The sequence below is a fragment of the Natator depressus genome, chromosome 7 (genome assembly GCF_965152275.1).
Source record: "Natator depressus isolate rNatDep1 chromosome 7, rNatDep2.hap1, whole genome shotgun sequence".
NCBI lineage: Eukaryota > Metazoa > Chordata > Testudines > Cheloniidae > Natator > Natator depressus.
The window spans coordinates 56,797,404-56,821,652 of record NC_134240.1 but is presented as its reverse complement, the minus strand read 5'-3'; the positions used below and the strand labels follow the sequence as shown (position 1 = coordinate 56,821,652).

General features: G+C 45.8%; 1 protein-coding gene across 4 annotated transcripts in view; it reads left to right on the top strand.

Annotated features, from left to right (window-relative positions):
* The window catches only part of WASHC2C (WASH complex subunit 2C), a 50,603-nt gene that overhangs the window by 20,759 nt on the left and 5,595 nt on the right, over positions 1-24,249 (top strand). For 2 of the 4 annotated variants that reach the window (XM_074958557.1, XM_074958556.1), the window contains exons 18-28: positions 1,566-1,682; positions 3,607-3,773; positions 6,475-6,586; positions 7,370-7,543; positions 9,767-9,955; positions 13,017-13,145; positions 13,349-13,444; positions 15,538-15,663; positions 18,955-19,017; positions 19,634-19,846; positions 23,161-23,766. In XM_074958557.1, coding sequence (XP_074814658.1) covers positions 1,566-1,682; positions 3,607-3,773; positions 6,475-6,586; positions 7,370-7,543; positions 9,767-9,955; positions 13,017-13,145; positions 13,349-13,444; positions 15,538-15,663; positions 18,955-19,017; positions 19,634-19,846; positions 23,161-23,766 — 1,992 coding nt within the window. The remainder of the gene's footprint in view (positions 1-1,565; positions 1,683-3,606; positions 3,774-6,474; positions 6,587-7,369; positions 7,544-9,766; positions 9,956-13,016; positions 13,146-13,348; positions 13,445-15,537; positions 15,664-18,954; positions 19,018-19,633; positions 19,847-23,160; positions 23,767-24,249) is intronic. The other 2 variants (XM_074958559.1, XM_074958558.1) reach the window with 2 other exon arrangements.

Sequence of the window (24,249 nt, the reverse complement as noted above, 5' to 3'; positions counted from 1 at the left end):
GCCACATGACTGTTGCAGATCAGGATCCTGGTCTCTTTCCCAGATGTAGCCATGCTTTGACTTTACTTGCCTGTCCTGTTGGAAAGAGTCCCTCCTCCATCCCTATTCTGCAGAGGTGGCAGCTCTGTGTAGTGGTCTGCTAGGCTACAGCAGAGCTGCTGAGCAGTGGGTTGTGGCTGGGAAGACCTGAACTGCAGTAATGAGCTGGTGAACATATGGTGGTATCTCTGTCCCCCTGTAGAAAGAGAAATTTCTTGTGAGGCCAGGCTCAGAGAGGTGATGGGGGATCAGCTGGTAATGATCAGGATTCTCTCTTTCTCCAAGAATAAACATGAGTACATCTTTTGACTGTCAGAAAAACTTCCCTCCTTGTGAGGCTCTTTGAAATGAATGTACAGTGCATCTCCCAAAACTCTGCCATAGACAGCCGATTACAGCGTCCTAATCGGGAAGATATGCACATGCCTAAACTGAGTATCCATGTGAGCTTATTGATTGTAATGCTTGCCATCTTACACCATCTTCTTGCTGTCCTCTTCACTGACCCAGCAAACTTCGTATAGCCATAATTCACCACCACCCAGATCTGCCACTTTTTGCATGACAAGGCTAAGATGAGGTGGTGTCTTAAGTGCCTGAGGGCTAATCTACAGTACCATGCTACATTAGTGCAGATGCATTGCTGTAGTGCATTGCTGAAGAGGTGCTATGCCGATGGGAGAGTGCTCTCCCGTCGGCATAATTACTCCACCTCAACGAGAGGCGGAAGCTATGTCGGTGGGAGAGTGTCTCCTGCTGACACAGCATGGTTTAGACACCGCTTTAAATCGATGTAACTCACGTCGCTCAGGTGGGTGGCTTTTCCACATCCTTCAGTGACATAACTTACATCATCTGAAGATGTAGTGTAGACAAGCCCTGAGTCCTGTTGGTGCTTGTGGTGACTTACAGCTACAAAGCTAGCTACTGTAGATGTGAGACAAGGGCTGTGTCCAATGTGAGGATAGAAAATGAATGACAATGCAAAATAAACAACAATGGAAAGCGTATGTGCAAGCTGCAGTCAGTAGAGAACCTCTTCCAAAGAGGGGGCGTGGTCTTTAAAATATCCCTTTCAGATCCTAGGGTTAAAAGCCTGGTAGATGATGTTCTTAATCACGTTATAAATCGGAATTCCCCAGCTGAAACGAAGTTGCAGAATAAAAGCCAAAGCCTGCAATGGGAAATTGACTTTAGGGGGACTGAGTGGGAGTCCTGGCTAGCAGATCCCATTGCAGGACTGGGTTCTTATCCTAGTTTGTCAAGTTGAAAGCGTTGATACTTACAGGCTTTTGGTCTGTAACTTCTCTACTGAACATCTATCTGTGGATGCCATGGCTGAGAACCATTTGCTCTATGGTACCTGAAGCTGTTCTCCTTTTGAATAGGTTTTGGTGGAAGTATTTATATTTCCTTAACAAGTTGAATGTAGCTCAGCCAAGAAACAGATGTTGCTCGGAACCTGAGTGCTGATGCCCACCAAGTACCAGGCAGAGTTACCTTTCTTGGCTTTAATATTTTTTTAGGATCTGTTTGGTACTGCACCTGCTAAGAAGCAACAGTCAAAACCGCCCCAGGAGAAAGCAAAACAATCGGAGCCCCTCAAAAAAGCCTCTGGCTTGTTGTTCAGCAGTGATGAGGAGGTACTGTAGAGCGAGATGCTTTTTAAAGGGGGATAGTGGGCTTACAGCTCTCCACAAGGTGAAATGTTCAATAGAGCATTCACTCCATTGCACTTGAGTGTGGACTGTTAAGTGCCTGGGCTGTGTCTACAGACAATGCTCCTTCCAGCTGTTGCAGTATATCTGTGGGGCTGGGGGAGCTCTTTAGCTGCATGCACAATGGGACTAGCTGGCAGAAGTACCATGGGCTGGGGAAACTTGCTGGAGGTAGGCTATAAGTGTCTAACAGAAAATTGCACAGCGGCCTCCTGCCAAGAAGGGTGACTTAGAGCTGACCTACAAAAGAGGAAAAAAGAGCATGAGCTCCTTTACTACTAATGTGTATAAAGAGGGCCTGAAAGTTTTGGGGTAATCAGGGTTTATTTAGAAATATGGGGGAATTGGAAAACAAGATTTTACCCATCTCTGTTGGGAGTGCTAGTTGGATAACTCAGGTACAGGGCTTGGGGGCTTTCCCAACCCTTAATTAAAGAGTTGGAGGGTGTTGAATCCTTAATCAAGATTTGTAGCCAGGTACTTGAGTTAATGAAGTGTCAGCATAACCCACTTAAAAGGAACTTTACTGTGTGAATAAAACTCACATTCCTGCTTAATTAATCATAAGAACGGTCATACTGGGTCAGACCAGTATCCTGTCTTCCAACAGTGGCCAATACCAGGTGCCCCAGAGGGAATGAACAGAGCAGGTAATCATCAAGTGATCCGTCCCCTGTCGCTCATTCCCAGCTTCTGACAAAGAGAGGCTAGGGAGACCATCCCTGCCCATCCTGGCTAATAGCCATTGATGGACCTATCCTCCATGAACTCATCTAGTTCTTTTTTTGAACCTTGTTATATTTCACTGCTGCTTTAGTGTCTGTCATAAAACTACTGGCTTTCCAGGTAACCTACAGTGTGCTTTTTTTAAGGTAGATGAGATATGAATATCAAATGTAAAAATAAAGCAAGGCTGAATTTTTAAAAAAAAAGCCTTTGTCATTTTTTTAATACATCATAAGTAGGAAAGGGATGCTGTGGTCTTCCATCTGCAGACCACCTGTAACACAGGGATAAAGAGACACACTGTAAGCATGAAAACGGAAAATATTTCTGGGATTTGCAGTATTCCATATTAATGCAGATTCTGACTTCTTACTTGGATAAAATGTCAATATGTAAATAGCTTTGTTGCAGAAAGAGACAGGTTATGCCATTGCTCTGTTAACCTAGCCTTTCAGAAAACTGTCTTCAGCCAACCAGTTTTAACAGCAGAGGCATACATTTAGCCTTGCTCTTCCCATCTCAGCACATTGACCTCCAATTGAGGCATGAACATAAGTCTAGTTGGGCCATTTAAGAGTTAACACTCTATTTAGTGTGGTCAATTATTTTGTTAACCCAAGAGAAAAAACTGCCTTAATATTACAGTTAGAAGTCAGGAAATGAGGCAGCGTTGTTGTTAATATTATCTCGGGACACTGCATAGTGTGTATTTCCACACACCTCTAACTGTCTAATCATCAAAGTGTTATGGGCCAAATTCTCAAAAAGAGCAAGCTTCTCCCTTCTGTGGCTGCATAACATGCACTCACAAAACCAGCTTCAGGGACAGATCTCAGATGCTAGTACTCATTTACACCTGCAACTCATTTAGCACCTGCTAAATGGGAGCCAGGTCTATGTCCTGAAAGCTTATGCAGTGGGGGTTAATAACATCATCATTTTCTGGCCTGGTGTTGCATTGATGTTTGTATTTAATGCATAGATGTAAGAACAGCCCATGTCTTCAAAGGAACAAGCACTGATTATAGTATGCTGACTAAGGTAGAAGAGGTGAGGAAATGGCTGAAATGACCTGCGGGAAATAGGCTTGTAAGAGAATAATGCCTATTTTTTTTTTTTTTAGGACCACTGGAACGTCAGCAAGCCGGCTAAACCAATTTCCGAAGACATCCGAAAGGGGGAACCTGCAAAACCTGTCAGTGCAGTCGATCCGGCTAAAGTTGTGAAAAAGACCAGCCTCTTTGAGGAGGATGAAGAGGAGGAGGATTTATTTGCAATCACTAAAGACAGGTGAAAAAACTTGACAGCGGAGCAGCAGGTTTCTCTCCAATTTCTTGGAGCAGGCTTACCTGTTTCAATAGCTTGTCACGGGTATTATGGGATTCCCATCCTGAAATAGCACAATGCCTTCATTTTCCCAGGAGGCTGAGATGATGTCAAGTAATCTTAAAATCATTGTCTCCTGCTGTGCATTTCTGATATTCCATTGTTACACTGATGAACCGGTAGGCTGCACTGGCTGAATGTTGATTTCCACTTGGAGATTAAGGTGTTGGTTTAGACCCTGGTTTACCATGACCCTGTGGTGCCGCCATAGCTGGGATCACCATAGGCAACTAAGCTGGAAGAGCCTCTTTAAAGGGAGAGGGCTGCTGACAGAGCAGTAACATTACTCTTGACTCTGGAGCTCCCCATCCTCTCCTGGGACCAAAATAGCTCAGATCGGTTTGCCTGCAGGGCACATGGCAAAGCTCACCTGTTCTCAGGTTGTCATGGAGTGTTGGATCTGGTAGGACAGGTGGGGAATTCATTTTTGTTTGGTTAGATGGACGGAGATCAATCTTTTTGCTGCTGCTTTTTGCACGGGTTTATTAATTTTGTGTAAATATCTTCACAAACAGAAGTGCAGCCTTGGATGTGCTGTTGCTTCATGGGGGCAGGGTGGTAATTTTGGGGAATATCCAGCTTGCTACTACTTTACTTATGAAAATGTTTGGATTTTGAAAACTTCAGATTTTAGGCTAAAAGTCTAATCATCTGAAAGGATCTAAGAAAAGTGCATTGTTTGAGATGCACGATGAGTAAATAATTCTCCTCCTGTTTAAAAAGTTGCAGTCATCCAATCAGGAAGCGGAATTGATATCAAGTGAGTTAGGTGACTGACTTGCACACCAGAAATAGCAGTCAGTGACAGCTTGTGAACACCTTGATAGTCTATAAACCAGAGGTGGGCAAACTACAGCTCGGGGGCCACATCCGGCCCACGGGACCGTCCTGACCGGCCCCTGAGCTCCTGGTCCGGGAGGCTCACCCCCAGCCCCTCCCCTGCGGTTCCCCCTCTCACGCAGCCATGCTGCCGCCCAGGCAGCGCTCTGGGCTGCCCGCTCATGCAGGGCAGCGCGTCTGGCTCCAGCTGGGCGGCGTGGCAGCCAGACATGCTGCTCTGAGCTGCATGGTAAGGGGGCCGGGGGGTTGGAGAAGGGGCAGGGGGTCCCAGGGGGAAGTCAGGGTACCGGGGTGGGGGTAGACAAGGGGTGGGATCCTGGGGGGGGCGGTGGATGGGTCAGGGGTTTTGAGGGGGCAGGCAGGGGGTGGGAAGTGGGAGGGGGCAGGGGCCAGGCTATTTGGGGAGGCACAGCCTTCCCTACCCAGCCCTCCATACAGTTTCACACCCCGATGTGGCCCTCAGGCCAAAAAGTTTGCCCACCCCTGCTATAAACTGTGCTGCTGATGCTTGAGTGACATATGGATTTACAGAATCCAGGATGGATTTATGGACAGGACTAAGGTCATACTGAGTTATTAAACTAGCTGTAATGTTCGAGTGGAGAGAACCCCATGTTCTTGTGAGACAGTTCATAGATTCCAAGGCCAGAAGGGACTGATGCAATCATCTAGTCTGACTTGCTGTGTAGCACTGGTCATAGAACTTCCCCAAAATAATTCCTAGAGCAGATAGTTTAGAAAAACATGCAGCCTTGATTTAAAAATTCAGTGATGGAGAATCCACCACAACCTTGGTAAATTGTTTCAATGGTTAATCACTCTCTCAGTTAAAAATTTACACCTTCTTTCCAGTGTGAATTTGTCTAGCTTCAACTTCCAGCCGTTGGATTGTGTTAGACCTTTCCCTGCTAGATTGAAGAGCCCATTATTAAATATTTGATCCCCATATAGGTACTTATAGACTGTAACAAGTCACCTCTTAACCTTCTTTTTGTTAAGCTAGATAGGCTCAAAGAGCTCAAACACTGTAAGACATTGTCTAATCTTTAATCATTCTTGTGGCTCTTCTCTGAACCCTCTCCAATATTTTGAAGTGCTCTATTCTTTCTGTAAATACAAAAGCAAAGTCCCAGTGATCGTGCTGAATTAAGGTTTTTGTTCAGTGTTTTTCAGCAGTGTATACAGAATTTTATTCCTGGAGTTCACCCTCTACTGAGTAGCATGTTGGGCTTCTTTCCCCACACAGTCCTGCCACAAGGATCCCGACTCAAGTGAGGGGAGCATGTCGTGTTGGAGGCCACAATCCTATCTGAGTTCCACTCCAGTAGTGATGCTGCTTTGCTTGTTCTTTTAATCACGTTTATTACAGTAGTGCCTAAGGGCCAACCAAGGCTGGGGCCCTGTTGTGCTTGGTGCTGTACACTGAATAGTAGACAACCTCTGCCCCTAAATGCTTACAGGCTAAATAGGCAAGATGGATGCAGGGAGTGGGAAAGGGTGTATGTGTCACCTTCACATAAAGAGGTGAGACTCTAGTGCTACTGAGGTTAGGAATGGAAGCAACCTATGGACTGAGGATGGAGGCAAGGTCTCCTGTCAGACTAGAGTAGCAGTCCTGGGCCTCCGTAGCTTAGAGAAAACCTGGCCCTGATCATACTTTGTTCAGACTTTGTGTTCTTCTATACCATGTCCCTAAAGAGGACAGTCTAAACAATACCATTTGACCAGTTAAACATGTCTCCTGTGCATGGATTTCTCTCTCCAGTCAGAGGAAGCACCAGAAGGCTTCTCTTCTGTTTGAAGAAGATGCTGTTAATGGAGGACCGCTCTTCAGCTCCCAGCCGACACGTCTTCCTTCAGCAGCTAAAGCCACAGCGGTACCTCCTTTTCCTGCTTAACCCCAAAGTAGATGATTTACCAAATGGCACTGTTTGTAGCAAGGCAGGCTTCTCCATAACACACTAACCAGGGCCTTTAGGTTAGATGAGTTCCAACAAATTTATAATAGGTTTAAGGTGATTGGAATTTTGGGCTTAAAACTACTTGGCTTCATTAGGTTAAAACTATACTCTGAAATGGAGTCTGAATGCTGCCTTTGCTGGGGCTGGGCCTGCTCAGACTGTGCTGTGTGAGTATTACTGAAGGGTTTTGAGAACGGTCTTGGAGATGAAATCCTGGTCCTATTGAAATCAATGGCAAAGTTTCCATTGACTTCAGTAGGTGCAGGATTTTCCCCTGTGTCAGACCCACCAAACTCTGATTCTCCACTTGTGGCTATAGTTCTCCCCAGCCCCCCTCCATAGGGGTTTCTGATATCACCCAGGTTCCTATCATCCCAGCCTGGTGTGCTGATTTTAGTAATAAACACTCTGCCACCATATCTGTAGTGCCAACCCCAAAACACTGCTCTGAATAGCTACCATAGAATCTACTCTGACCTGCCACATAACAGCCCCTAAACCTCTCCTTTTCCCAAGCCCACTTGCCATGTGTGGACCTCAGGCTTCAACGATCTGTTGAGCCACTGGGAACAGGGGAAGCCCTGTTTACCTATCTGCTGTCCCCACTCCCTCATGGACACATATAAAAGGCCTGTATCTATGTGTGCGCTTATGTGCCAGATCTCCGTGTGTGAGTAGTAACATCCTTTCATTTCCCAGGAAAAAACAAAATCGCCTCCAGCACCACCTTCGTTATTTGATGAAGTGAAGGAAAAAGAGGATCTGCTTGACACATCAAAGAACAAACTGGTAGAAGAGAAGTCAGGACATTCAGAGGAACGTAGAGCAGTTCCTGTGACTGGAGGAACAGAGGCTGCAGGGCAGCAGGAAAAGGTAAGAGATACTCTTTTAGTTAGAGATTTGACAAATGTTCCCTTAATCTCTTTAACAGTGCATTTCGCAGAATTCTTTGAACAGCCTCTAGATGTTCTATGCTTAGCAGTAGTGGCCCTGTTTCAAAATCAAGGGTGCAACCCCATTGGTTGGCCACCAAAATCGTGCTTGGACCAAAATGGCAAACTGAATAATTGCTGTTTTTAAAAACGTTTCCAGTTGGGTCATACAGAGAAATGCCTCTCAGTATGCAAATCATCAGTCACACAGGTGCAGTATTCCTTTCCAACTGTGAACTGGACGAGCTGCCTTAGCCTGTGTGCGCGTGCGTGCGCGCGCGCGCGCGCGCGCTCTCTCTCTCTCTCTCTCTCTCTCTCTCTCTCTCTTCCCCCCCCCCCCCCCCCGCAACAAACCCAGGAACAGTTGTGATGCTATTGAAACATCCTATTTACATGCAACACACTAGTGTGCCCATGGGACTATAGACCTGCTAAAACCATGAGAGTTTCTGCTTTTGGCAGCAATATTTGCTAACTGAAATTGTCTTAAGTGTAATGTTGGAAAGGGTCAGCCAAATGTAGGCTAACTCCCAGGTACTAAATTGCTCAATGAATGTTGTGAGAATTACTGGGCAATGACTTTCTAGGTACTTAGTTTGTTAGCAGCATTATGCGCTTGTAGAAAACTACTCTGAGCACATCTAGCAGTCATGTAATGCTTTCCGCTTCAGAGGAGCCCAGACCGTTTAGCAAACTAGCAGTACAACTATTGACAAGCAGCCATCTCTGGGGTGGAGCAGAAGCAGCCAGGCTAAAAAAAACCCCAAACAAACCCTGATGCACAACATGCTGAACAACAGGACTAGGGTGCAGGGTACTGATGCAGACCTGTGCACTTCTGCAGGAGGGCCATCAGATCTGTGATACCCTCAAGTCAGGGGTCTGCAACCTATGGCACATGTACCAAACACGGCACACGAGCCAATTTTTAATGGTACGCTGCTGTCTGCCGGACCCGGGCAGACAGCAGCGTGCCACTAAAAATCCTGCCTGGCCCAGCCTGCTCTTTTCCACCTCCCGCCCACCGCACTCTCCCCCTCCCCCGGCCTCTTCCCCCAGCATGCTGGGTTCCTGCCCCTCCTCCCCTACCTCCCTGCGGCCGATCAGCTGACGGCCCTTGCTACGGAGGGGGAGAGGTACAAGCGGAGCCGCAGCGCCTCTCTCTGCTCCGGGGACCTTGGGGAAGGGGAGTGGAATCAGGGCATATCCCCTCCAGCCCCCTGCTGTGAGCCACTCAGCCCTCTGCCCTGACCCCTGCACCCCCAGCACAACCCCAGCCCCCCCACACCCTATGCCCTGACTCTTGCACCCCCCACATCCCCACTCCCACCCTGAGCACCAAACGGGAGCTCCTGCACCCCCCCCCCCCACCATTCCCACCTGCACCCCTCGCACCAAATGGGAGCTGCTTAGGTAAGCGCTCCACACCCAAACCTCCTGCCCCAACCCTGAGCCCCCTCCCTCATTCTAGCTCCTGGCAGACCCTGCACCCCAACCCCCAGCCTGCTCCTTCACCCCAAGCCCTGTTCTCCGCACATTCCCACTCTCATCTCAGTGCAGAGAGAGGAAGAGAATGGCTAGAACCAGGGAGAAGGTAGGTACCCACTCTATGTGGGCAGGCCGGGATCCCAGACCGGCAGTGGGCTGAGCCACTCAGCCCACTGCCAGTCTGGCGTTCTGGCTGCTGGCTTCTTGCCAGCCACGGATCCCGGGCACAGGCCCTGCTCAGCACGCTGCTGGCCTATGTGGGCAGGCTGGCAATTGGCTGAGCGGGCCGGCTGCATAAGATCAGCATTTTAATTTAATTTTAAATGAAGCTGCTTAAACATTTTGAAAACCTTGTTTACATATGACAATAGTTTAGTTATATAATATATAGACTTATAGAGAGAGACCTTCTAAAAAACGTTAAATGTATTATTGGCATGAGAAACCTTAAATTAAAGTGAATAAATGAAGACTCAGCACACCACTTCTAAAAGGTCGCCGACCCCTGCCTCAAGTAATGCATATGGCACTCCTGTTTATGTGCCTGGGAAGGATGGGTGCTTTTAGCTGTTTGCCATGTTACTGGATCCCAGAGTTCTGGACACGTCAAACATCCAAACCAAGATAATCGAGCAAAACAGCACCAGATTCCAGTCTCTGTTTTTTGTTTTTACAGTTGGAGCCTTTCGCGGCATCGTCTTTGGAGCCAATCAGTAATTTGGATCTGTTCTCGGCCTCTCCACCACCGCTGGAGAAGGAAGCCAAAACCAGGACTAAGAATGTGCTGAGCTTGTTTGAAGAGGAGGAAGAGGAGAAAATGGAAGATCAAGATGTCAATAAGATTGAGCGGAAAGAAATAAGAAAGGTGAGCAAAGAGCAAACTGGCTCTCTGGCTTGCCTGCAGATCTAGTCTTCCTCTGACCCCCTCTCCTTGCAATGTTCCTGCCCCTTTGTCTCACCTGCTGTCTAGAACAGCTGTTCTGTGTTTCTGCTTCATCAGCTCTTCCCGATCCTGTCTGAAACCAGCTTTACTTGGTTGCCTGTTCCTCTGGATCTCTCTTCTCTGATCAAGCTCTCTGTAACTAGCTCTAACTCTTCAGTGTGTTTCTAGGGGATGCTGTGTGTGTGTGTGTCTGTCTGATGCTACCTGCCTGGGGTTGGCCTGGCACATAAGTCCAGAGCTCAGATCCTGAGCTAGCTCTGATATTGCTGTGGTGGGAGGGGCTGGGAATGCAGAGGTGCTTCTGATACCTCCCTTCACCGTTCCCTCCCCTCCTCACATTGGAGCAGGTGGATCTAACAGGAGCCATTTCCCATTATGAAAGGGGAGCTTAGTTCCAAGCCGTCCATATATGTGGTATTTGAACTCTTAGGGCCCTTTACGCCTCCCCAGGACAAACTAGTGTAACTCTCACCTCTGTGCCAGTGAGCCCGACCTGGTATTTCCACCACTACCCTCTGGCGGGTGTTGCACCAAGGGACGGAGAGCACAGTGTTCCTTTCTGCCGACGCACTATAGGAGCTCTGCTGAGGCGAGGCTGGCCTGCTGACACCCTGAATCAGCCCACCTCACCACTCCCCCTTTCCAGCAAGCGCTGCAGCATTCCTCACATTCCATCGCCAGGCGCTGTGGGCCTGAACCCAGTGCACTGTGTACGCTAATGTTTTTTAATACAGAACTACAATTAGGAGAACTTGTCGTCAACTTCATTCATTTGAATGCAGCGGGCCCCTAAATGCTAATAATAAGTCTGAGTTCTGTCAGATGGGATGGGCAGCAATTTCTGGAGCTGATGGCTCCTGATTGAAAGAACTCTGCCTCTAGCATCCACCTGTTTGAAACCAGGTGGCTGTTGGCCTGAGCATCTCTGCTGATTGCTGCTATAGGGCATTCCAAGTACACAGGATATATTGTGAGGTACTTGATGCGCTCTCCAGCAGACCGGGGCACATAATAGATTTTTTTCGGTTCACTGGCAGTTTTGAAAAGTTGGGTGGAAATTTTGTTTTTGTTTCAACCCCCAAAATGTTGTTTAGGCTTTCAGGCAGCTTGAGAAAAGCAAGCAAAGGGTTCAAGAAACAAGGTGTGGTGGCTGGTCTTGGTTATGAGCTATAGCCCAGTGGTTAGGGTAGTGAGCTAGCCTGTGGGAGGCCCAGATTCAGTTCTCTGTCTGATGGGGAGAAGGGATTTGAGTTTGGGTGTCTCCCTTGGCAGGAGAATGCCGTAAACTATAGGATATTCTGATGTGGGGATCCCGCATCTTTCCTGTAGAAAAGCTTTTATAAATAAACTCAACTGTAAATAAGCCCCTTCGTTTTCAGTTTAAACTGATTTTTACCGAAAAATCCTGGGTTTTACGAAAATTTTCCCCAACATTCACCCTACTTTTGTATCATTCAAATATGTAAAAAATAACTTGTTTTGTTAGGAAAATACAATACATTGGATGAGAGAGATGTATTACGATAATACGTTAGTCTGTGTGTGTGTGTGTATGCAAAGCAGTATTAGTCTAGAAGATACTCACAAGAAATGAACAGGTGCGCACGCAAGCTCTGAAGTGCGTGCTCATCTGAATGTACTAATGAATCTCACGTACACATTTCAAGCTGTTAGCAGATAATGGTTTAAAGATCTGACACACTAAAATGGGAAGAAAATGAAAATCTGTTTACATTTCAGAACACAAAGTATTCAAAAGTTTAAAAAAAAAAGGAGAAAAGGAGGAAGTTGAGCATCTGTGCTGCAAATGGTGTGGCCCAATTATTAAATGTAACTATTTATAGGCTAATAGTTCTAAGTCTACAACAGTAAATTGTTTGCCCAAATGAAAAGTTATTTGGGGATTAGAGATATATTGTTTTCTTAAACTCAGAGGTGGCATTGTGTTTTGAGTTCTGTTTTAGTTCTGCAGCAAACCACATTGAATTCCATTCATCAAAGCATTAATCTACTTTTTCCCCATATCCTTCCATCCACTAAAATAAACCCAATATTTACCCAGAAAAATTAATTTTTCACTAATTTTTCACCTGCTTTTGTTGCTGTAGTAAAAAACACCAATAAATTGCTGGAGAAAAATAAATTTTAAAATAAAACCAGAAAACAAAGGACCCTAACTAACTATAAATGAATTACTGAATAGTCACTGGAGCGGGGACTTAACCTTGAGTCTCCCATATCATAGGTGAGTGCCCTAACCACTGGGCTATAGAGGAATTCACATTGGGTTTCTCTGGCTCGATGACTGTAGAATTGTAGGGCTGGAAGGAACCTTGCAGAGTCATCAAGTTCAACCCCCCGCGCTGAGCCAGAACCAAGTAAACCTAGACCATCCCTGACAGGTGTTTGTCCAGCCTGTTCTTAACAACTTCCAGTGATGGGGATTCCACAACCTCCTTGGAAGCCTGTTCCAGAGCTTAACTTCCCCTAGAGTTGGACAGTTTTTCTGACTATGAATTGCTCCATGGTTTGCGCTCATAGCATTGATGAATTAATTTGCAGTGGGTGTGTTCATGTTGGTGTCTGAATCTGCCTTCTGGAGCCTAGCCCCCACGTCTGTTTTACATCAATAAGTGAATGCTGAAATTGACATCTGTTAGACTTCCCATTGCTGAGGGCTTGTCTTAACAGGTGAGGTGCAGTGTGAAACTGGTGTTTAAATCAGTTTAATTAAACTAGTACAAACCTCTGTGTGAACGCTTAGATATAAGCCAGGGTTAAATCTTTTTATTTCATTGTGTGCTGCAGGGGGTTTAGCGTTTAGTTGAGTTGATTTGATTAGTTAAAGCTGTACAACTGTGCTGTGTGTATAAAGGCCAGCCTGGCTTGTATTGCAAACCCACTTCATTAGTGTACAAGTGTGATACTGGGAACAAACTGTTAGTGGGTTTTGTAACTGTGTGTTTTTCTCCCCTTCCCACAGCCCGCTGAGAAAAGCTCTCATTCCAAAAGCACTGGAGTGTTTCAGGACGAGGAACTTCTCTTCAGTCACAAGCTACAGAAAGACAATGATCCTGATGTTGATCTCTTTGCCAGGTCCAAGAAATCAGGGGTGAGTTCAAAGCAGTGTTCTGAACCTGCTGTTTAAAAATGGATTCTTTGAAATGTACTAATTGTAACATTGCTCTGATGTCCCTTACTCGGGTGTTCTGGATAAGGTCGCTGACCGCCAGAAATGACAGAGTAAATGTGGGTGCAATAATCAGCAGCTAGAAATGTGGCTTTGACCTATGTGGCATTCTGTCTTTATTTCAGTCTGCAAAACTCCGTATGAAGCTGTCATCTGCAGGAGGGCTCTTTGGAGATGATGATGAGGATGATCTCTTCAGTATTGCTAAAGCAAAGCCTCCGGTACTTGCCTTTTTATTGTAAATGACTTCTTTAAAAGATGTAGAAAAAAGGTGTGTGTGAGGGGTGGGGTAACATAGATTTCCAAGTGAAATCAGTTGCGTTTAGAGTAGAAACTAAATTGTTAAAGTGACTCTCTTCAGTTAGTGGAACCTTGCTCAACAGACCTGTTCCCTGTGTGTATTCAGGTTCACATCAGCTGATTTTAATGACAAATGTGTCTTTTTATTGCTTGATATTTTTTTTTGTTTTTTTAACTTCTGCTGAGTCACCAAAGCTACAGGAAAATGAGTTGGACTCTTTCTCCTTGTACATCATCAATTAAACTGGCTGTTTCAACTGGTCAGAGTTGTGCAAAATCACTGGGGGCAGTAGGGTTGCCCTTGTGTCGCTGAGGTCCTGACATGTTCTGTAGAACCTTTACAAAGGTGATGCTGTGGGAGATGGCAAGAACTCCAGCCTTGCTCTCTGATTCCCGGGCAGGTTTGCACAGATGACCGTTCACAAGGGGGTTTAATAAGCTGAGCCCACTTGATATGGAAAGTAGAGTTAATAAACATGGACGCCCACAATGCTGCCACTTAGTCGCCTTTTATCCTAGAACTGCACTTGCCATAAAACAGCCTATGCACTATTTTGAATTATTGTGCTATGGTTAGAATTTATTTTTTCCTAGAGCCACTGACTTTGGTTGGGGAAACTAATCAAAATCTGGAACTGACTAGACTTCTTTGATAGTCTAGAAATTCAGCAGAACGAGGATGAGCAGGGGGTTGGACTAGATGACCTCCTGACGTCCCTTCCAACCCTGATAGTCTATGATTCTAATCCCTCCCCTCCCATCTTCCTCACAGTTAATTATTGTGTATTTTAAAATACTAACACTCTTTTTCTACAGGGGTGTGTGAGTGTGTGTGTGTACACAGAGAATCTGTAGTTATATGAAACATGCACAAGGAGATGTTACGGTTGAGCTAACAATCTTTACATTAAGATGACCTTGTGGGGGAGGAAGGGGATGAGTTATATGAGTTCTTCCAGCCCTACAGTTCCATGATCAACCTTCACACTCTCTGACTTCTGTATATTTGACTGGCAAATTAGTTGAGTTTCCATTCCCCTTGCTCTGAAGAATTCACACTGTATAGAGCTCATATTTACCTGATGTTTGTTTTATCGACAACTCCATTAACAATTGTCAATCATAAACCTTTCCCAAGCTTCCTCTGCAAGCATGACTCTGCCTCAGCTTTTCCCTGTAGGACTTCTCTGTCCCAGACCTTAGTTCTTTTAGTCCAGAGATCCAATTCTTGTTACCTGCTTGGACCTAAGAGGTTCATTTGCTAGTATAATTTGCTAGTAGTTATCTTTGTGCATGACTCAGAAGAACCCTCCTCCCCCGCAAATAATGTCCTTGGAAACCTTTTGCAGATTGGCTTAATGTAAGGCCTTAGGTTGGTTTCAATGACAAACTCCAGGCACGTCATTTAGGGACCAGTCAGGGATGGCATGGTCTACAGCATAAGCAGCAGCAGACAAGCAGGGTTCAGGATGGCCTCTGTTAAACTCTGAGCAGTTCAGAATGCATTTGCTAACGTATTCTTAGGCTTTAAAATATACTGAACCCGTTTTTCTTTCTTTTAATCTTATTTTACGTCTTAGTCCATGAAACGAGTTAAGCTGTAAAATCAGTAAGAACATTCCCAACTTTCAAGTGATATAAAGTTGGCAAACTAATTTGGAAAAGGGTGCGCTGAACTAATAATCACACCTAGGGTCGTGTTTACCAAAATTATGAGCATTTGGCACTTAATCAACTCTTTTTGAAACCAAGCAAAGAGCCAGTCCTCAGCGAGGGTGTGTGTATTTAAAGCCCCAAACCTCAGCCCTTCCTCCTGTTGCCTTATATGTGAGGGATTTATGTTATGTTAGGAGTTTGCTTTTCGTCAAGCTAGAAAAGCTTGACTGGAATTTAGAAGGTGCGGGAAGGGATAGACAGCGTGCAGAAAACTATAGTTTTTTACCTGACCATAAAAGAAAATGATGATATAAAATATTTTTGCAGACTCATTTTAAAAAAAAAATTCTAATTTCAGAAAGTAGCAGAAAAGAAAACAGTAGTGAAAAAGGACAGCTCTGGCCCTTCTGCGGAGAGCAGTAAGGGTCTGCAGAATATGCTGAATGCCAAACAAGATGAGGGACCTAAACCAGAAACCACTGAGGTAAGCATCTAAGTTCAATGGTTCAAACAAAGCAAGCAGAAGAGGGTTTGTTGGTTTTGTTGTCAGTGTAAACTGATAAGGGAAACCGACTCTTTGCCTCGTCTGTAGCATAGCAGCATGACCTGCTGTAACTCATAAAGATTACATTTAATACTGTACTTGGGAAAACTAGAGCAGCAGTTCCCTTTCCTAAAAGGTTGAGGCATTCTCTGTCATTGGGTTTAAAATGCTGTTGAATCAGAACAGTAGTGTATTACACCCCCTTAGCCCTGGGCTACATGAATATGCCAGGTGCAGGGCAATGAAGAATTGGGCCCATTGACTTAATGATTTAGTGAAAAATGAAGATTTATTGACCCTTCCTCTCCTGCTTGCATTTTCTTTAAATAAATCTCAGTTTCTCTCATGGACATGAGCTTTAAAGTGTGGTTAGGGTAAGAAGAGACTCTTGCCCAATGACACCTGCATCCTTCCCCTGCGTTCAGCACCCTGTCTTGAATTTTATTGTCCGCTAATAAGACTCCTACTCTTGTTGGCCCTGCAGAGCCAACGCAGCTCGGAGAGGCAGCTGGATTGTGTTCTGGCTTGTGCCGCAACAGAATTATCAATTAGATTCCAGCCGTAGCATCTTATAACTAGAGGGAGGAGCCCCAGGTGAGTTTGCAGGGCTGGCAGTTAGCGCATCTCTTTACTTGTAATTGGAGCACCCCTGATGTGGAGACGCTGAGGCCTGGTCTATGCTACAGAGTTAGGCCAATGCAAGGCATCTTATGTCAACCTAATTATGTCAGTGTCTAGACTACAATACTGCTTCCGCCAAAGTAAGTCCCCTGCTATACATCATAACTCCCCCTCCCATGAGAGGCGTACTGCTTTTGTTGGTGTAGTGCAGGCAATGCAGTGTCCATGTAGACACTGAGTTACTTACATCTCCTGTTGGCTGTCAGCCCCAAGTGGGGCTGACAGTTGGAGCCCCATCCCAGCTGCCCCGGTGCTGACCGCCTGAGCTGTCAGCCGGGCGCTGGGCTCACAGCTGGCCCCCCCTCGACTGCAGCGCTGACAGCCGAATCTGTTAACATCAGGGCGGCTGGGCTTCAGCTGTCAGTGCTCCACTTCAATCACTGGAAGCGCTACTGGTAAGAACGCGCACTCTTGACAGCAGGCGTAAGCGTGGATGTGAATCAGTGCTTTAATTACTGCAGTGACTGTATGTCAACGTACGTCGATTTTAATTTTGTAGTGTAGACAAGCCCTGAGAAGCACACATTTTTCTGGCCTCTGTAAACTGGCCCAGCCTGAGGAGTCCTAACTGCTGGATCCCAGATGCTTCTAAGCCCCACTGGGTCTGGGCAGTGACTGGTCGCTGTTTTCTAGCGCTGGGTCTCTCGGGAACACTCCAGGGGCATATCTGATTCCCTTCTTGGGCAGCAGCACCTCAGTGTGTCTCCCTTTAGACCCCAAAACCAGTGCCTTGGCCCTCCTGAGCCACCAGTTACTTAAACATGTCCCCTTCTCCCTTCCCAAGAGTCCCCCTAACTGTGGCAGCTCTAGTTGCCCAGTTACCCCTTCAGGGGCCACGTTGTGGTAAAGCAAGGCTCATGGGCTTAACAAAGGGATTTCTTCACTCTTACAAAAGCCAACAAGTGTTGGGGATCTATAGAAAGCAACACACTCCTGAGGGGAATTGCCTTCAGTCTGATGTCACCTCTCTTGTGAGTCTTGGGTTTGGGCCAAGTCCTTGGGCCAGGCAGCTCTTCTTGGTGGTCTTGCTTCTGCTGCTGTCTGGCCTCCCTTACATAGAGAAAGCACCCCTTTTTTTAAATCTGTCCCCTGTTTCTCAATGTGCTGCAAGCTGGGTGTAGGTCCAGGCTCTAGTCCCTCGGTCAGGCTTCTTCAAATAAAGTTGTTAAGTCTTTGGCCCTGCTGGAGAAAACCCATTGTTCTAGTGAGCAAGAGCCATTCTTTGTTGATGGCCCTTAATTGCTCTCTCACAGCTGCTCCAACACAGTCTGTCCACCGAGCATCAAGGCCCGTGGTCCCCCATTTGCAATGGAGGTTACAGTCACAAATGGCGTATGCGATTGGAATTCACAATTTGACATGGACAGACCTATCCCCAAGCTGTATGTAGTAGTATTGTAGCCATGCTGATCCAAAGATATCACCAAGCTGTCAACTCACTTTTTAGAGTTGAAGTAAATGGAACAAGAAAACAGCTTGAACTGCAGTGTTGTGTCCCTTTAGCTCTGTTGTTTTTCAGCTTGAATATTAGTGATCTAGACTAGAGTTTCCTTGTGCCTCCTGGTGGCCCAGCTTGCTGGCGATGCCAAAGTTGGGTACACTGATATATTGTGACTTCACTCGTTTAAAGATCCGCCTGCCTGCAAGGGATGGCGTAGGAAATGGATGGATTTGAGCATGAGCTAGTGTAAAGTGGGATCTAAAAATTATAAAGCAGCCTTTGCATTGTTGGGCAAAACTGGAGTGTTGTGAGGATGAAGGAGGACTTGAGGCTCTGACAGCAGCAATGTGACGATGGAAATGCGGTGAGGAAAGCCAATGGGGTCTTTTTCAGGCACCTCGAATTGTGCTAGGTTCCTTGTAATCAAACACATGGCCCCTGCGCTAGAGAGCAATCAACTTGACAGTACACGAGTGGGTTATCAACAGATGTGGGGAGGAGGAAAAGGGTGGTGTCAAAAAGTTGGTGCAGTTATGTGTAGGGCATGTACATACCCTGATGGCCTGGCTCTTTTTAATTGGGTACCTATCCTTCCCTTCGCTGCTTCTAGGCTGCTTGGCAGCAGTGAGTTTTGGGGAGGGAAACCTAGACTGTCAGACTTCAGGAGTGTGTTCCGTACATACTGGGCAGTGGGGAAAGAGATGTCCACTTGCCTCAAAGAGAAGATGAGGGCAGTAATGTGGTTGGCAGCATTGGTGTGACAAGATGCCGTGTGGGAGGAGGTGAAGGGAGATCAGGTCAGGTATGTAGGCAGGAGCTATATGCTGTTGGGCTTCGGGGACCAGGACAAGACGAGGCAGTAGCTTCTTGCCTAGGGGGCCATAGGGAGATGAAGTTAAGGGTTAATTGTGTGGGCTTTGGGAATGAAAAGCACTATGGTGAGAACCAAGTGTTCGTTGCAAGGTCACCTCTCCAGTTCTTGCTGAGTAGTCGGGGGGACCAGAACTAGCTTCTTTCCTCTAGACATATTAAAATGCAGGCTCCAATTGGAGTGAAGATTTCAATCTCCTTTATCCAGATGATTTTTAATCCAGTGTAATTTTGTGCAGAAATCCACAGGTCCTGCTCCCATTAAAACCAAAGAGCCCTCGTCTCGGATTGGAAAACTACAAGTAATTATTTTACTGGCATTTTGACTTTTTCTCTCTCTCTCTCAAAAAAAATAAAAACTTCCCCGCCTCACTAATGGCGCTTTATTTTTCAAAAACTCCTTTTTACTGCCTCATCTTCCAGGCCTCTTTCCAGACGCAGTTGATTTTCAGTTGTTGCTTTCTATATACTGCATGTTTAATGCTTTTATCTTGTGTTCACTATGGAGGCTGATTCTGGGCAGCGGTATCTGTAATTCTTCATCTGATTTTGGGGGGGACTGTTCCCTAACTTACTGTATCTTTCTTCAGCACTGCATTTCTCAAGCATGTACAGAAACTTTGTTCAACAATCGGCCATGGATTGCTCATAATTCGGTATTACAGTAGCCTCCCATCAGAGCCCCATTTGCTAAGCGCTGTATAAACCTAGTGAGACAGGTAAAGGATAAATGAAGGGGGAGGGGAAAGGAAGGCACAGAAAGGTGAAGTGACTTGGACAAGGTCAGTGGCGGAGCTAGAATAGAACTCAGAAATCCTGTGTCTTAGCCCAGTGCCCTACCCACTAGACCATGCTGTCTCTTTGGTGCTTGGCTGTGTCTATGGAAACACTAATGCAATTTTGTTCATGGTTTTTTAGGCTAATTTAGCTATTAACCCAGCAGCTTTACTACCCAGTGAAGTTCCTAAGATCTCCAGTGTGAAGCCTGCTTTGCCAAATTTGGAGACTCCCTTGCACGAGCCGGATGGTGTACAAAGTGCTGAAACCTTTTCTGCTGTAGGAAACCGTGAGGAGGCTGGTGTGAGCTTTGATCATCCCATGCAAGTGGATACCTTGCACAGTGCTAATAAGGTAATCTCTGTGCCTAGGTACTAAGGTGCTTACAGAGAGAATGAGTCAAATTGATATCAAAGTTCAGTAGAGAACTGTGTGTTTGAGCAGTGGTTATGTGAGCTTAAAAATTAGTGGGTTTTATGGCCTGTGCCTTAAGTACTTTGCTGCATGTAGGGGTGGTTTGCTCAGTCGGGCTCTACAGAAGCAGGGGATTTTCCTCCTCTAGTGACACAACACTGTTTAGCCCACGAAAGGATAGCAGCTGTACTTCAGCATAACTCTCTGCCAAATCTAGCTGGGAGACAACTCCATTCTACTCCTGAGAGCGGCATCCCTCCGTGAAACACTGTAAGGGCTACAGAAGAAGCCAGTGATGCTACTTTCAGTGCTGTCCCTGTTCTGTGGATAAAGAACATTGTTTTCCAGGGCATTCGCTCTTGCTTCCTGCCTGAGCAATAAATCCACTCTGCGGTGGGAGGGGGAAGTTGCTGCTCTGAAGTGACTGCTCTTTCTCTCTTGAGTAGTTGGTTTTCCATTCATGCCGTTATTTTATTGACTGTAAATGCCATATTGTACTTAAGGGTTTAATGGGTCTTTAAATGGAATTGAACCGAGCAACTAGAATTTCAGTGTGGGGGTTTATGGATCCACAAATCTCTTGTTTTCAACAGAAATGACTTGAACAAGATAACTGAGGGTCTTAATATTGATTTTTTTCTATCATAACTAGACTGATCATTACTAGACAAGAAGCAGAAGAAAGCCACAAGGACTTAGAAGGATGCAGCAGATGTTGCTATAATAATAATAATAATGGATGATATGACTCCTTATTACTGATGGGGTTGCAGTGCTTACACATTAGCACTAATCCATTGCCTTGCAGGAATCCTTATTTCCAGTGCCACGTGCACTGACCTGTGAAAACCCTTCTCTAATGCTATAAGCAGCGTGATCTGTAAAGGGGGGAGGTTGTAGCACCTGAGTCTAGCCACAGAGGATGGGCTGCCCAACCTCAGATTTCTCTTTAGGATGGGGAACCTCCACTCTCATTTCTTCCCACACCGATCTGAGATAGATGTATGAGAGAGAGCACACTGAAATGTTTTTCATTGATCCCTTTGTGCTATTTTACCTAGTATTGTTGCTTCTTGGAGCTTTTATAGGTTAAACTCCCTAAGATACAAAACAGTCCTGAAGTAATACACCCCCTGTTCTTTGCCCCCAAAGGCTGAATCAAAGCAACTGTCCCAGCATTCTCCCTCCCCTTTCAAACTACCCACTTGCACAGGGATCAGTCTTAAAGCGCGTCTCCCATCCACATGGGATCACTACTCTCCAAACACGCCCTTGTTAATACACAGACCCACATTCCATGGTAGGCAGACGTATAACTACTATGTTCCTCTCACAAATACAGACACCACCACCCCCCACCCCCGCCCCCGGCCCCAAGACACAGCAAACCTGTCCGGCTCGGCTTTCCGCTCCAGGGTAGCGCTCAGTAACATGGAGAATGTCGGTGCCTGCCCTTACCTTCCCCCTGGCTCTGCGAAATCTCCCTTCCTGTATACGGTACTACAGGGCTAGAATAAAGCCTTCAGGTTTTTGCAGCAGTGTGAACTGCAGGAGGCTGTACTTCAAATAAATGAAATTCAAAAGATCAGCTAAAATGGAAAAATCTGTGTTCTGGTGTTAGATCATATGACTAATAAAATCTGAAATAAGCAGGAGGGACTGGACAACAAAATGGCAGATGAAATTCAATGCTGATAAATGCAAAGTAATGCACAATGGAAAACATAATCCCAACTATACATATAAAATGATAGGGTCTAAATTAGCTGTTGCCACTCAAGAAAGAGATCTTGGAGTCATTGTGGATAGTTCTCTGAAAACATTTGTTCTGTGTGTGACAGCAGTCAAAAAAACTAACAATGTTGGGAATCATTAGGAAAAGGATAGATAAAAAGACAGAAAATATCACATTGCCTCTATATAAATCTTGAATACTGTGTGCAGATGTGGTTGCCCCATCTCAAAAAAGATATTTTGTAATTGGAAAAGGTTCAGAAAAGGGCAACAAAAATGATTAGGAGCCTGGAACAGCTTCTGTGTAAGGAGAAATTAATAAGACTGGGACTTTTCAGCTTGGAAAAGAGACAACTAAGGGGAGATATGATAGAGGTCTATAAAATCATGACTGATGTGGAGAAAGTAAGTAAGGAAGTGTTGTTTACTCCTTCTCATAACACAAGCACTAGGGGTCACCAAATGAAATTAATAGGCAGCAGGCTTAAAACAAATGAAGTATTTCTTCACACAACGCACAGTCAACCTGTGGAACTCCTTGCCAGAGTATGTTGTGAGGCCAAGACTATAGCATAGTTCAAAAAGAACTAGATAAATTCATGGAGGATAGGTCCATCAATGGCTATTAACCAGGATGGGCAGGGATTGTGTCCCTAGCCTCTGTTTTACCAGAAGCTAGGAATGGATGACAGGGAATGGATCACTTGATAATTACCTGTTCTGTTCATTCCCTCTGGGGCACCTAGCATTGGCCACTGTCGGAAGACAGGACACTGGTCTAGATGGGCATTTTGTCTGACCCAGTATGGCCATTATGTTCTTTAATTTTTAATTTTTTTTTTTTTAAATACAGTATTCTGTCAAAATCCTACTGCAAGACTGCTGCAGGATTGTGATCCAAGACAATAAAGAACCATCATACCAACACTTCACTCATGTTAATTTTGCTTGTGTAATGTGACTAATGCTAATTAAGCAATAACTGCCAAGCAAAGCTCTCTGCACTGAACTAAGTAACCTGGTGCAAAGAGTTGATAGTTTGAACAGTAGCCAGTGGACTCAAGTTGGTCATTGACCTCGATACAGGGTGTTTCCTGGCGATTGTTAATACTGTTATGGGATGGTCTTGTGTTATGGCACAAGGCTGAGGGCCAGAAGCCCTGAGTTTTATTCTGTATTCTGCCACTGACTCGCTCTGTGATCTGAGCACTCTGCTTTGTCTGCCTGCCTCGGTTTTCTTGTGCTGCCGATCTACCTCACAGTGGGGGCTGAGGCAATATGAAAGTTTGCAGAGTGTGGTAGCTCTAATATTAAATTTACCTTAGTGTTCATTAAATGTTCATGTAACAAAAAATTACAAAACCTTCTCAGAGCTGGGATTAGATTTTGGGGGGTCATCGGGTCCCCATCATGGGCTAGAATAAAACGTGGGAAGATAGAACGTGAGGAGAGCAGGGTCTCTGTCAAGGGCATGTCTGCCTTCAAGCCCTTAACACAACCTGATCTCCCTCTTCTCACAGAGCAGGATCAAGGTGATGAACAAACGAAGGCTTCCCTCCAGGACAGCCCGGAGGCTAGCTGCTCAAGAGTCCAGTGAGAACGAGGAGCTGAACAGCACAGAGGAGCCGCAGCTGCTGCTCCCCAAGCAGAGCTCTGCATTAGTGGATGCAAAGGAGTTGTGCACTGCTGAACCAGATGCTAAGGGAAGCACGGAAAACATTACGGCAGCTAAGCTGCCATCGCCAACAGATGGCGGTAGCCTGTCACCTGGAATGGCTGGAAGCCCTTCTAGTAAAGGCACAGGCCAAGAGGATGACTTGTTTGGGTCCGACTATCTTTTTGTGAAAAATTCAGTGTCGAAGCCAGCAGCCAAAGCTAAAACCTCAGAGATCTTGGCCAACAAGCCCCTTAAAGGTGGTGAGAAGAAGCCTGCTCTGTCAGTGCTGGACAATCAGGGCAGCAATGATTTATTCCAGCCCATAACTCAGAAAGCGTCCAAGAAAAGCAGCCCCATCTCTTTCCTGGAGGATGAAGATCTCTTCACTAGTCAGAAAACTGCGAGGAAGAAGGAGTTGAAACCCACCACCCAGCAAGACCTTGACCCGAAAGTTCAAGATATCTTTGAGGTAATGGCTGATTTATTCTTTTTTCCTAAATAGAAAGGGAGGAAATGTATCACTAGGGCCTTGGGCAAAATCATTCTGCCTTCAGCACAGAGGGGAATGGGGCCTGTGTGGGTCAAGTAAGGCTAAGCATGAGGCCTGGTCTGTAGAAAATGCTGTCCTCTAAATCTCACTCTTTCTTACCAGACCAGGGGGTAAAAGGGATGGCGTGTGGGCAGACAGCAGGTGCGTTTGAGGAGACCTGGCTCTCTCCCTGCTAAGGGAATGCTTAGCTCCCGCTCTGACCTGACTGCTGCTACTGAGCTACACAACAGCACTGATGGTAATGCAGGAATGAGGCCCCTATCCTGTCTGGGCCTGTCTGTTCCCCTTAACCTTGCTCTCTCATATCCTGCACTTGGCCTGTGCAGTATCAGCAATGACTAGATCTCTGCCCATGCCAAATTGAAGACCTGAGCCTAACCTGATAGAGTTACGATGCCCAGG